Source organism: Prunus mume, linkage group LG3, assembly GCF_029339155.1.
Source record: "Prunus mume cultivar Tortuosa linkage group LG3, ASM2933915v1, whole genome shotgun sequence".
In the NCBI taxonomy this organism is placed as follows: domain Eukaryota; kingdom Viridiplantae; phylum Streptophyta; class Magnoliopsida; order Rosales; family Rosaceae; genus Prunus; species Prunus mume.
In genome coordinates this window covers 27,022,605-27,036,074 of record NC_142700.1, presented here as the reverse complement: position 1 = coordinate 27,036,074, position 13,470 = coordinate 27,022,605, and the positions used below count along the sequence as shown (strand labels likewise).

General features: G+C 40.8%; 1 protein-coding gene across 2 annotated transcripts; it reads left to right on the top strand.

The window, feature by feature from the left end:
- The first annotated feature begins 9,487 nt into the window (after window positions 1–9,487).
- LOC103327062 (disease resistance protein Roq1-like) lies at window positions 9,488–13,452 on the top strand. Of its 2 annotated transcripts, none has more exons than XM_089049126.1 (5): window positions 9,488–10,065; window positions 10,442–11,543; window positions 11,659–11,937; window positions 12,851–13,087; window positions 13,213–13,452. In XM_089049126.1, the coding sequence occupies exons 1-5, from the start codon at window positions 9,560–9,562 to the stop codon at window positions 13,444–13,446; spliced, it is 2,358 nt and encodes a 785-aa protein (XP_088905252.1). In that variant the 5' UTR covers window positions 9,488–9,559; the 3' UTR covers window positions 13,447–13,452. The 2 variants fall into 2 exon arrangements, with proteins under 2 accessions (XP_088905252.1, XP_088905251.1); XM_089049125.1 differs by having other exon boundaries at window positions 12,041–13,087.
- The last annotated feature ends 18 nt before the right edge of the window (window positions 13,453–13,470 follow it).

Genomic DNA, 13,470 nt, shown 5'->3' with positions numbered 1-13,470 from the left:
TTGAGAGATGGAAGTAGAATAGTCTAGACTTTGATGATCTGCCAGTTGGGCAAGAGGAGTGTTTTGCCAGACTCTCCTAAAAAAAGTAGGTTGTTGTCAAGTCTTCAAGAAACAAAGTTCCGACTTCACGGGAGAAAGATGTATCTCTGTTGAGGAAGAAATAAGTAGAAGTTACTCCTCCTTCATCTAGTAAGGTTAAGCACCTCTTGGGCACAGACAACAAGAAAGTTGGAGCTATGCGAGACACTTGGGACGTTCCGCTCAAGCCTTCTGCTGATAAGCTTGGAAATCGTGGATCTACTCCGTGAACTAGTCCGCTCGCGAACTAGTTCACCTGTAGAGAAGCAAAGAGATGTTGGTATTCATCTCCGAAGTTCGAGTCGTTTGCACCAATCAAGGGATGAAGATTGAACTGGGAGGTGTGCTCATCTGCCCAACTATCGCAATTCAGCTGTTGAGTCACGAGCAGTCAAGCATAGAGTTGATTCAACATCGTCGACTCCTTTGGAGGTGAGGATGGTGCCGATTTGAGAAGGCAAAAGAGTCATCTGTCCGAGTAAAGGGTTCTTCTACAACGTCAGCGGCTAATCCCAATATGGACAAGTCCACCTGCAGGGATGCAAGCGTGTCTGATCTGCTGAAGACGAACCTCCTGTCAAGCCCTTCTGCTTGCTTCAATCTGGTTTATCTTGAGACAATCTCAAGTCTTTCCTTGGAAAAACAAAGGGAAGCTACATTTCATCCGCTTAAAAAAGGAGTAGTTCTTGTTGTGAACATGGAATGAGTTGAGCAGGCCGCTGAAGAGGTGGTAGTTGAAGAGGATGAAGCAGTGGAGGATGCAACAGATGAGGTAGTGGCGGATGTCGCGAATGAGGCAGGTGGAGTTGTTGAGAGCGCGGTGATCGGGGACCCAAAAGGTAAATCAGGGATCTCCTGTTAGCGTGTCTGAGTAAATGAAGACTCATTTATTTCTTTTCATATTTTGTAGTCTGCTTTCTTGTTTAGAATAATTGGTCTTGTTTGACCATCTTCTTTTTGTTGAACTTGGCCGGTTGGTCAGCTTGCTTAGGAAAATTTTAGTTATTTTTTCAACTTCAATTTGCCTATTGCCTTGTAAACTGCTTGAGTAACCAGCCAATGTCTTGACGGTGTGTCGCTCCTAGGAAATTTATAGATACAGGGTCCCCTTAAGGGATTTCGGGCGTGCATATCCCGTAGGATGTTTTTCCCTTATGAAGTTGGCGAGTGCCGGGTCCCCTTTAAGGGACTCCGGGCATATTCTGCACATCATGTAGGATGCCTTGGTCATCGCACTGCGTCTCCCAAAGGACGCTACTTATGGGCAACTGCGTGACTACCTTGCCTCCTTTAGAAAACGAATAGGAACCTGGATACCTCTCTCAGAAAGCATGTAGACCTTTTGGAAAATTCCTGGCACCTTGCGTCTCTCTTAGGACGCTTTTTAGTGGGCTACGTCTCCTAAAGGACACTTCTAGTCGTCGCCCTGTGTCTCCCTTAGGATGCTCCTTATGGGCAATAGTGTGACTATCCTGCCTCTTTTAGGAAACGGATAGGAACTTGGATACTTCCCGCAAAAGGCATGAAGACCTCCTTTTAAGAAATTCCTAGCGTACTGCGTCTCCCTTAGGACACTTTTTACGGGCTATGTCTCCCGAATGAGTTCAGTAGTCGCCTGCGTCTCCTTAGGGACGCTCCTTATGGGAAAGCTGATGACTATTCTCGCCTCTCTTAGGAAACGGATAGGAACCTGAATACCTCCCTTAGAAAATTCCTAGCGCACCTTGTGTCTCCATTAGGACTCTTCTTTGCGGGCTGCGTCTCTCGAAGGACGCCGCTTATGGGCAATTGTTGTGTTTTGTGGGCAGATGAGACATTGGATAATACTTTCGGAGATGGTGAGCATTCCATTGTCGTGGTATTTCCTTCCCATCCATGGTATCCAGTGTGTAGCTTCCTTTGCCCCCGGACCGGTTGATCACATAAGGGCTCTCCTAGTTAGGATTCATCTTTTTGACCCTTGTCTTGGTGCGATGATGAAAGCCTTTCTTAGCACGAGGTCGCTTGGTTGGAACTGTCGACCTTAGCTTTTTTGTCGTAGTAAGACTTCAATCGCTGCGATAAAGGCGACCGGATAATAGTCTTCTCGCGCTCGCCCTCAAGTAAGTCAAGGTTGAGCCTTATTTGCTCGGAGTTCTGATCAACATTGCCTACCTCAAGGCTTATGGAGGGGACAATGACATGAGGAGGGATGACCGCTTCTGTCCCATAGGTGAGGGAGAAGGGGTTTCGCCAATCAATCTTCGTTTGGTGGTCTGTAAGCCCATAGTACTCCTCGGAGTTCATCCACCCATCTTCCTTCGGCGCCTTTTAGCCTTTTCTTCAAGCAGTCCAATATGACTTTGTTCGATGCCTCGGCCTGTCCATTTCCTTGTGGATACCTTAAGGTGGACAAGTGTTGCTTGATCTTGTATTTCGTAAAGAAGGCGGTGATCTGCTTGTCAATGAACTGCGAGCCATTGTTGGTAACCAACAACTGTGGGCAGCCAAACCGACCGATGATGTTTCTCCAGATGAATCGCTCCACATCGGCTTCTTTAGTAGAGGATAGAGCTTCGGCCTCGATCCATTTAGTAAAATAGTCGGTGGCTACGATCATTGTATCCTTCTTAGCGGGTGCCGATAGCAAGGGACCCACTAGGTCAATGGGCCATTGCATGAATGGCTATTGACTGTTTTGTGGATGGTAGACTTTAGCAGGCAGGTTAGGGATCGGCTTGTATCATTGGCAGTGATCACATTTCTTGACATATTCGGTGAAGTTATGTTTAGAGCCTTTTGGGTGAGTGACCTGCAACACTCGCCGTCGTGAATTTTATAAAAAAACCTCAAGTGTTTGAGGGTACTTTATGCAAGTAAGATGAGGGCCGGAGTATAATATGCGAATGAGCTTGTTGCTGTGCATGTAGTATCTCACGGCTTTCTGTTGGATCTTTCTAGCTTCGAGCTTGTCCGTTGGCAAGTTTCCATTCATCAAGTAGTCAATGATGGGGTTTTGCTAGCTGGGGTCCTCGTCAATCTGCATTGTCTCAATATATTCTATTTCTTCAATGCTTGGTCAATCAAGGTGTTCAACCAGGATGGAGCGTCTGAATTGGGTATCCAGATCGACCCTAAGCTGGCGATTGCTTCAGTATGCGCGTTCTCTGCCCAAGGTACTTGTTGGATGGTGAAGATAGGAAACACCTTCAATAGCTCTTGGACTTTGTCAAACTACAAGATCATCCTTAGGTGCTTCGACATATATTCACTTGAGGCTTGATTCGTGATCAATTGGGAATTTGAGTAGATGGCTAGCTTCTTGATTGCGAGTTCCCTTGCCAAGCACAGGCCGGCGAGCAATGCCTCGTATTTTGCCTCGTTGTTCGAGGCCGGGAAGCCAAGCGTGATAGCTTACTCCAACAGGGTTCCATCCAGGGTGGTGATGACGACACCGCTCCAGCTCCCTTTTGGTTCGACGCTTCATCTACGCGCAATTACCACATGTCACTGGGTTGGCTAGGTTTAGCGGAGGTCCCGTCTGCTTTTGAACTTTCCTTATTTTTGTTGACCAATTTCTCAAAGTGGTATTTTTTATTTTATTTTTGCTTTTTGGGGTTTTGAGGTGAGCTGATAGAGTGAGAAGGGCATGGATGAAAGAGACGAAGTTATGATATGGATTGAATATGCCTAGGTGCTAGGAAATATGCTAACTTATTTTTTTGTGGGCAAGGGGAAATGTACTAACTTTCAAAGGCAAATTGGAAAACTTTTAAGGGGAGGAACCTGCCTTTCGTCCTGGGCTAGATTTTGGTGGAAAAATCTGTTCCTTTCTCTATAGATTGGAGGGTTTACGAGAGAAGTAGACGAACCTACCTTTCATGTATTGAAAAACTGTGTATTTGTATTTGTAGTTATGGATATCTGAAGTATCTAGCTGCACATTGGAAACTGTAGAACACCTCAACAAAGAGAGACGCCTGAGTAGCCCAAGATTTCTCAAATTCCAAGGGTCATTTGTACGCTTCTTTATGGTAAAATCTGTAATTTGTGTTTGCTTTTATTTTAAGGTGCAATTTTCTGTGATAATATACTTAGCTGATTAGTCTGTTTGGTTTGTAATAAGCAAAGACTTTCTTGGGTTTATAGAAGAACAAAATTACATTACATACAAGTGGTGCCCAAGAACATTTTAAAAGCGTAACAGAATTTTAAGATTTTCATGGAAAATTAGGTTCAGTTGTGAAAGGTAAATTGATACCTACTTACACAGAACAGGGGAGGACAATTCAGCTCTTGCATCATGTTTATACCTGTATGTTTTATTATATATAGTTGCAAAGCAAGTACAGGTGTTTATGGCGTCCATAGATAGACAATGCTTCTTGGTGTCTGTTTGAGGTAATATGTGGCCGCTGTGGAAGCAATTCTAATTTTTTATGTCAAATGTAGCGCTTTAAGGTAATAAGAGTGACAGTGTGATCCCTAATACTTCATTGTCTTTCTTGATAGTTTCTTCTAATTAAGTTATGAAATTATTTGAAATACATATGAACATGCAATTCGCCTATGGTATTTAGGTCAAATATCAACACATAGAAACTCATTAAGATCAGTGAAAACCTCGAACAAGCATGTAAACCCTAGGAGTATGGTATTTACCGTAGACGAATTACAAATCCTAATCACAAGAAGCAAGCCTCAAATTAAGTATGGTATTTATTCTAATTTGCATCCGATTAACTCAATTAAAAGTCTAGATGGTGATCAAGCATCAAGATAAGAAACCAAGTTATTAAGCACAGTGATTAAGAATCCAACGTCAAACGGCAATCAATAGATAAGTAAAATAAGAAAACTACATTATCATACTAGGGCTACATCATGCCCTAGCAAGAGAAAATTAGTTACACATAATCGTAGAATTCGACATAAGCAAAAACATAAGGAAGAAACAATCAAACTTAGCCAATAGCAGTACTCTTCTGGTGTCTTCAATTTCTCCTAGTCCTTTCGTCTCTCTCAGGGAGTTGTATATCATGCTTAAATAAAACACCCCCACGTCTATTCCTACCCTAGCTGGGCTTTTACAGCAGCCCAAGATTAAAGAAAAACCTAATTAAAACATAAATCTAAAATGGGTAAGTAATTGACTCCTTTTCCATCAGTTAATTTGTAGGCACGTTTAAGGTTGTTCCTCCTCCGAGAAAATTCGGCAAAAATATGGAAATTGTAGATTTTTGTCTTATCTTTCCATCCATATATCACAAGCCTGAGGAAAAATCAGAAAAGTCTTCAAATACTCATTCTTCCACAGCACCACAGTTTTGACGGGATTGCACCTTGTGCTGACTTAACTTCAAAGACTGCTCTCATTGGCTGCTCAGAAAATTCTAGAAAAATTCCACAATCATCTTCAAGGTCTTAGCTTTCATCTCCAATTAGTCTCGTACTAAAACTCCACCAAAAAGTCGTATTTCCATTGGAAACAAATTACTTGCTCTGGAAAGCTGAAATTTGAGAAAATAAAGTAATAAGTCTTTTTTAAATCAAATTCTCCTACAAAAACTAAGTATAAAGAGTACATAAATGTGTAAATTTATGGACTTATCAAGTCCTTACTTTGGTCTTGAGAAACCATGGTTACAGACAAATCAAACCTACAAGTGAAAATATTTCAGGAAAAAATTAAGAACACAAACGACGATTATTTATAAAACACGACGCAATAACATAACATCAGACGTAATAAATGTTTAAAATGATGGTACTTAAACAACGACGAAACAATATAATAGAAGACGTAATAAGAACTTATTACAGCGATATTTACATTCCGTCGTGATATTTAAATTCAAACGACTTTATGCAAGTATTATGGGGGTAAATGATCCCTTCTTCCTCTTCTTCGCAAAATGTGATGGGTTCCCAACCTACCTTCGAAACCTTACGGTACCGATCGTCTTCTATTCCGAAGACTTGAGGGTAGTGAGCAGCACGCACATATTGCTTCATTGATCGGTTAGAGGGTCCCGCTAGGGGCCTCCGCTGATGGTGCTGATCATGTTGATCGCCGATTCGCATTTGGGGCTGGTGCTGCTATAGTCCTGGCAATATATTGATCCAACTTTCCCTCCCGAATCAGTCGTTCAGCGATCTTCCTCGAGCTAATGCAATCTTGGTGTTGTGGCTGTTACATTGATGATATCGGCAGAATTTGCGGTATCCCGATTGTCCTGATTGGGCTTCGGTTGTTGGGTTCCGGATTTTTCGTGCTCGTTCATCGACGGCCTCATATGTTGTGTTCAACGGTGTAGACTTCTTGAGCGCGGTATTGATTCGGCAAAGTGGCTCGGTGGTCGTTGCGGCTGTATTTCCCACGCCCTTTCTTTGAGCTACCCCGCCGCTTATCACGGTCGTCCTTTGCTTGTGCCTGCCGAAGAGTCTTCATTCCGCCCAAGATAGCTCTTGGTGCCGATTCCTCTGCCTAGCCGAAGGCCCGTGCTTGGAGTTGAAATATTCGCCTTGGCGTGGGCTGCCGATCGCTTCATCGATTCGTCATATGTGCATCGGTTGCTCACATGCACAAGGTACAGTCACGAGGACCGAAGGCCACTCTTGAAGGCGCGTAGGCTGCCCTATCATCCGTTTTCGGACATCTCGAGTACTCATGACCGAAGCGCGCAGCGCATTCCGATGGGGTTCGTCTTCTCCTGCCAACCGTGTACAAATCGCCGGTAGAGTATGACGGTCCATCTGGATCATGAAGTGATTCAGAAAAATCTGCTCGTCAAAGGAGTCTACCGTTCTGGTTCAAGACGATAGAACTAGTTCAAAGCAGCTCCGTAAGGGAGGATGGGAACAACAGAGTGCCCCTCATCGCCGAGGCCCTTGCATCCAACCGCCGATTGGAAGGAGTAAAGGTGGGTCAAGGGGTCTTCCACGCCGATGTAAAGCGGTATACGCACGGTGTACCGCCTCTCGGTCGGACCTCTTGATGCGCTCGGTAAAGGGTCGGCCGCCAGTTTCCCCAGTCGGGCTCCACAGGACCGGGTTCGGTCATCTTCCATCTTCCGAACTCTGGAAGAGCAGACGGATAGCGGTGTTTCGCTTGGGACCTCCTCGGGAATCAAGTCTTAGGAAGTTCTCCTCGGACTTAGTGGCCTCGCCTTTGAATACTCCGTGGGAGTTTCCGAACGGTAGTTTGATTCGGTGCCCTTGGACGGGGCATACTCGTCGTCGATTCTACCTCCGATTCCAACCCTCGGACTTTCCGAGGGGTGATTTGTCTCAAGGACCCTCATCCGTGAGTCCCGTAGGCGAGCATTGATCCTGATTGGGGACCTCTCGTTCGGCATCCTTGTCGTTGATCCGATGGCGCAGATCGGTATAGACCTTCTTGATGCGTGAGGCTGGTCCGTGGGGCGGGACTACCATTGTTTGGAAGGCGCTGGCGTTGCCTTTGCACCCTTCTTCCCTTTCTTCGCCGACCGAGTCCGCATACTCGGGAAGGTTACGTGAATATTCTGCGTTTCCTGCGATTAAGCAGAATGAGTTTCGTCTACTTTGGACGAGAGGAGGTTGTTATGTTCTTGGAGCTTGGCCATTTCCTTTGAAATGAAATCATTTGAGCGTAAGCCCGCCGATCGGAGTTTGAAGCACCGGAGGATTACCGAAGGAGTGCTAGGTGCAGGGCTTGCTCCGCTTTGTATGTCGTGACGGTCGAAGGCTCTCCGATGCTTAAGTAAGTACGGATTTGGTAAGATTGAACTACAGATCAATGGGCAGTATGTCATAAGTTCCGATTGATTACCTCCTAGTTGGGGCCACGTGCCCTTTGCGGTGGAGTGGCCCTAATCGCGATCGGTAGGAAGCAGTGTAGCTAGGTGCCGAAGGCTTCCATTATAAATTGGTCCACGTGTCCGATGCTTATTGGCTGTTCATTCGGGTATAAACATTGGCTAGTTGCTTCTTTCTTTGTTATTGTTTAAACGTTTATCAGCAGATTCTAATTTTGGATAAATATTCTGATGAATTTGGAATATTTTGCTATAGACAGCCAGGTATGTGTAGTCTCATGATTTGTAGTCCTTATTTATCTAATTAAGATATCCCTTTTTAAAAGAAATTTTAAAAGAAATTCAAAAAAATTTAAGGTTCAAAACATCTTAAGTTGGAAAATCATTTATAGATTTTTACAGTGATTTTATTCAAAACTAAGGGTTCATTGATTTTCTATTTTGTAATCACACAATGAGAGGGCTTTAGAGGAATTTTATGGGGATGAGGAGGATTCACGCAAAGGAGTTGCATGTTTGAATGTGATGGCCGCTCGTGTTGCCACAGTTTTTGCTTCGTTAAGGGTACATGTTGTAATTGAATGTATTTTGATTGAAGGTTTTAGTAATTTTACTTATTTATTTATTTTTCTGAAGCACCTTTTTGCCTCTATAAATCCATTCCCACCTCGGTCCTCTCTAGCACCTTTTTATATTTTGTAAGGAAATGCTTAACAAGTAGAGATTCAATGGAATCAGCTAAAGATGGTGGAAGAATATTATTAGAGGTAGGGGGATCGTCCTTTTCTCCTAAAATTTGGATAACGATCAACCACCCAATATTAATACTTTAAAAACTCGTATATGATTTTCTTCCATTACTTTTGTACCTAATTATCTTTATGAAATGCATCTTGCATAAGATATATTTATATACATAGATACACAGTATGGCATTTCCTTTGACATAGTTCAATCAAGAAAATAAAAAATAAAAAATCTATCTTCCTTTATCTTAATTTAGCTTATAAAACGTTATTTGAAAAAAAAAAAAAAAAAAAGTACAATCATATAGAAATAAATTGTATTAAAAGCACCATTTCCCTTCCCAGTAAGATAATGTCATACTGTTATTGAGAAAAGCACCATTTCGTTTGAGGTTGGGGTTGGTTTGGGCGCATCTTCAGATGCACATGCATGCTCTCACATTTTTTATTATAATATTTGTTATTGAGAATAACTATTACTAATTATATAGAGGGAAGGGAGTTAGTGAGGAAGATTCCATCCATATATTTTTATTCCATATATTTTTATTAAATTATCATTGTAAATATTTTATTATGAAAAAGATTATCCTCTTATATTTTATTTGCTCATCCTCATCTTTTCATGAATTCACATTAGATATGCAAAACAAAGAGAACGTTTTCTGCATTTGCTCACACCCAAACTCTTCTGAGAGAGTGAGACTTTTCAGCAAAAAGAGAAAAACATCCTAGTAATAAAAAATTAGTTACATGTTGCAATAAACAAAACATATCCGGTGGGCTCGGTTTAATTTTCAACAAGCATTGACTGGCAGGTTGTGTCAGGTTGTGAAAACGCATCACTAACTGAAGACCGGAAGTTTCAGCGACATTTGCTCACATCCAAACTCTTCAAGTAAAAAAGACTCATATTTGGCTTAGCGAATCCGGAGAGAAGCAAACACTGAAACAATTATGTTGGCTTCCATGGCCAACCGAGAAGCCTCTTCTTCTTCTGCTCCTTTCACCAAATCATGGAAATACCATGTCGTTCTGAGCTTCAGAGGCGAAGACACGCGCCACAACTTCACGGACCATTTGTATAGCGCTTTATGTCAACAAGGCATTAACACCTTCAGGGATGATGATGAGCTCATAAGAGGAGAAGAAATATCAAGCGCGCTTTTCACAGCAATTGAAGAATCAAAGATTTCTGTCGTTGTGTTCTCTAAAAACTATGCCTCTTCAAAGTGGTGTTTGGATGAACTTGTTAAGATTCTTGACTGCAAGAAATCAAAACAACAACTGGTCATACCAGTTTTTTACAAGGTGAATCCATCAGATGTACGGAATCAGAGAGGTAGCTTCGGGGATGCACTGGCTAACATGGAGTGCAAATACAAAGAAAATATGCAGAAGGTCAACAAATGGAGGGCAGCTCTTTCACAAGTAGCAGCTTTGTCAGGGTTCACTTTGGACGAGTAAATTTCTAACCCCTTTATATAGTGCTTTTCCTTTTGTTTTCTTTGTAATAAGTATAGCCACTATATTTTTATGTCAATAATTAATTAATAGTGCGAAAATTATTAAGGTTATACTTATTATTAATAAATTAATTTTCTCCGTTTCAAAAATTATACTTATTATTTGAAAAATATAAGATCGTGTATTTTAAAAATAAAACTAGTTTTTATTCCAATTCTTGACAAACTTTAATTGGAATCAGTTTTATAAGAGTTAATTTATTCATCGTTGCTCAAAGTTCTCTTCTTTTTGTGTGTATAATGTTCTTTTTATTTTTTATGTTATATAGAAATGCCATGTCACTAAATACTTCATTTTCTTTTAAATTGGCAGGCGTCAATCTGAATCTGAGTTTATCCAAAACATCATTGAAAAGATTTCAAAACACATATTAAACACCGTGTGTTTGGAAGTGGCAGAGCATCCAGTTGGAATGCAAGCTCAAGTACAAGTTATGAATGAGCTATTAGATTTGGGGAAAAGCGATGTTCGTATGGTAGGGGTATGGGGAACTGGTGGAATTGGTAAGACCACAATTGCTAAAGCTGTTTATAATTCAATTGCCCACAAATTTAAAGGTTGTTCCTTTTTGGCAAACGTTAGAGAAAGGTCAACGTCGCATGAAGGTTCAGTCGGATTACAAGAGAATCTTCTTTCTGACATTCAAAGGGTAAAAAATTTGAAGGTGACCAACGTTGATAAAGGAGTCACTATTATAAAGGAATGGTTGAGTCGTAGAAAGATTCTCTTGGTTCTTGATGACGTGGATGACATGGAACAGTTACACAAGTTAGTTGGAGCATGTGATTGGTTTGGTGCAGGCAGTAGAATTATCATAACAACAAGGGATAAGCAACTGTTAACTGCTCATGATGTTAATTTAATCCATGAGGTCAAGATTTTAGATGATGATAAAGCCCTTGAGCTCTTCTGTTGGCATGCCTTCAAAACAAGTGAGCCTCCTTTGGGTGATTATATGAAACTTGCAGAACGTGCAATACGCTATGCCCAAGGCCTTCCTTTGGCTTTGAAAGTTCTCGGTTCTTGTCTATGTGGTGGAAGTATAGATAAATGGGAACACGCATTGGATGGTTTCAAAAGCAAGAAAATTCAAGATGTTCTCAAAGTAAGTTACGATACCTTGGATGATATTGTCAAGGAGGTTTTCCTTGACATCGCATGTTTCTTTAAGGGTAAAAGTAGAAACTATGTGATAGAAACACTAGAAGCTTGTGACCTCAGCCCTAGGTATGGTATTGAAGTACTCATCGAAAAGGCCCTCATAAGTGTTGAACATGGAGATTATATTCGGATGCATGACTTATTAGAAGAGATGGGTAAGGACATAGTTGAGCAAGAGTCGCCCACTGAAGCCGGAGGACGTAGCAGATTGTGGTTTCATGAAGATGTCGAGCATGTTCTGACTAATAATACTGTAAGTATAATAATAATTATTATTTTTATTTGGAAGAAAAAGTTGAATTTGAAACTCGTGCACCTTTTTTTATTAAATACTTTGTAACAATGGTCCCTTTTCTTTTTTATGTTAGGGGAAAAAAAAAATCACAGGCATCATGTTAAATTCCCCCAAAAAGGATTATGAGATATTCATGGATGTTGATTGCTTCTCGAAGATGAAAAATCTTAAAATTTTCATGAACTATAACGTATGTCTTTCTGGAGACATTGGTTGTCTCCCAAACACGTTGAGAGTGCTTGATTGGTATAGATGTCCGCTCCAATCTTTTCCACCCAATTTTCGTCCAAACGGACTAGGGTTGCTCAATCTGCCTTACAGCCGCATCAAACAACTGTGGGAGGGATTGAAGGTACTTTAAGAGGTCTCGTTTATTAACTGATGTATGTTGTAGATTTCTTTAATGCTATCCATTTGATTATTATTATTTTTTCAATACTTTTTTGGTTTCACAGCATTTCACAAAGTTGACATCTTTGAATTTAGAGCTCTCTGAATTCCTAACTGAAATCCCCGACCTATCTGGCAGCCCAAACTTAAGGTACTTGAATGCTAGTTATTGTGAAAGTTTAGTTGAGGTTCATCCATCTGTTGGATATCTTGATAAACTTCAAGTATTGGATTTTTGTGGCTGCTGTGAACTCACCAAGTTTCCAAATAAAGTTTGGTGGAAATCTCTGAAATGGTTGGATCTTAGAGATTGCATAAAGTTGGAGAGTTTCCCAGAAATTGTGGACAAAATGGAATCCTTATATCATTTGGGCCTTGCCGAAACGGCTATAAAGGAGTTGCCTGCATCAATTGGACATCTCATTGGGCTGAAATATTTGTTCTTATGTGGAACTCATATAAAAGAGTTGCCTTCCTCATTTGGACATCTAACTGCGCTTGCAAAGTTATCTTTAGAAAGAACTGCAATAGAAGAGTTGCCTTCATCTATTGGAGATTTCACTGCGCTTGAAATTTTAAATTTAGAAGGATGTGAAAACCTCGCAAATCTGCCACAAAGTATTTATAGGTTGCAAAATCTCACATATTTAAACCTCAATCGATGCCTGAAACTTGTCACACTTCCAAATAAATTGATCTCTGAAGTTTTATCGAGTGCAGAATCACTTCCTCTATTTTCATTATGGATGCAAGAGTGCAATGTATCAGACACTAATTCCTTGGAGAATTTTTGTTGCTGGTTGAACTTTAATGATATTGATCTATCCAAAAGCAATTTTGTCAGTCTTCCTGTGTGCAAATTTGTCAACTTGCAGATGCTTAATTTGAGTGGTTGCAAGAAGCTTGTAGAAATTGCAGGACAACTTCCAGCGTCTATAGAAATTATCAATATGGCTGATTGCATATCACTAGAAAGATTTCCAACATTGTCAAAGATATTGGAAGACGGAGACATGCAACATATTCAGTACATGAATTTGTCCAATTGCCATAGGCTATGCCATAATATAGGGTTGGACGTTGCAAAGATGGCAAATATTTTAGTGAATCAGGTGACGTATATATATTTTTCTCTTAATTTCTATATAATACGCATACATTACATGTATTGTTAATGCTATAGTATGCACGCATGACTAATTAATATATGCCTCTCTTGTCTTGTCTTGTGTTATAGGCAGCAGTCAATACCGGACATTTTATTAATGTTTTACTTCCAGGCAGTGAAGTTCCACAGTCGTTCAGATTTCGCAAGGACGTAGGTGTACTTCTTCCAAATCATAACGATCATTTGTTGGACTTACCGACTGAAATTCCTTGGACTTCCGGATTAGAGAACTTGGTTTTGTGTACTGTTTGTGAACCTACGAAATCATTCAATAGGCCGCATTTCCTCATTTGTCACTTTTGAATTCGACGTATCACGTAATGATTA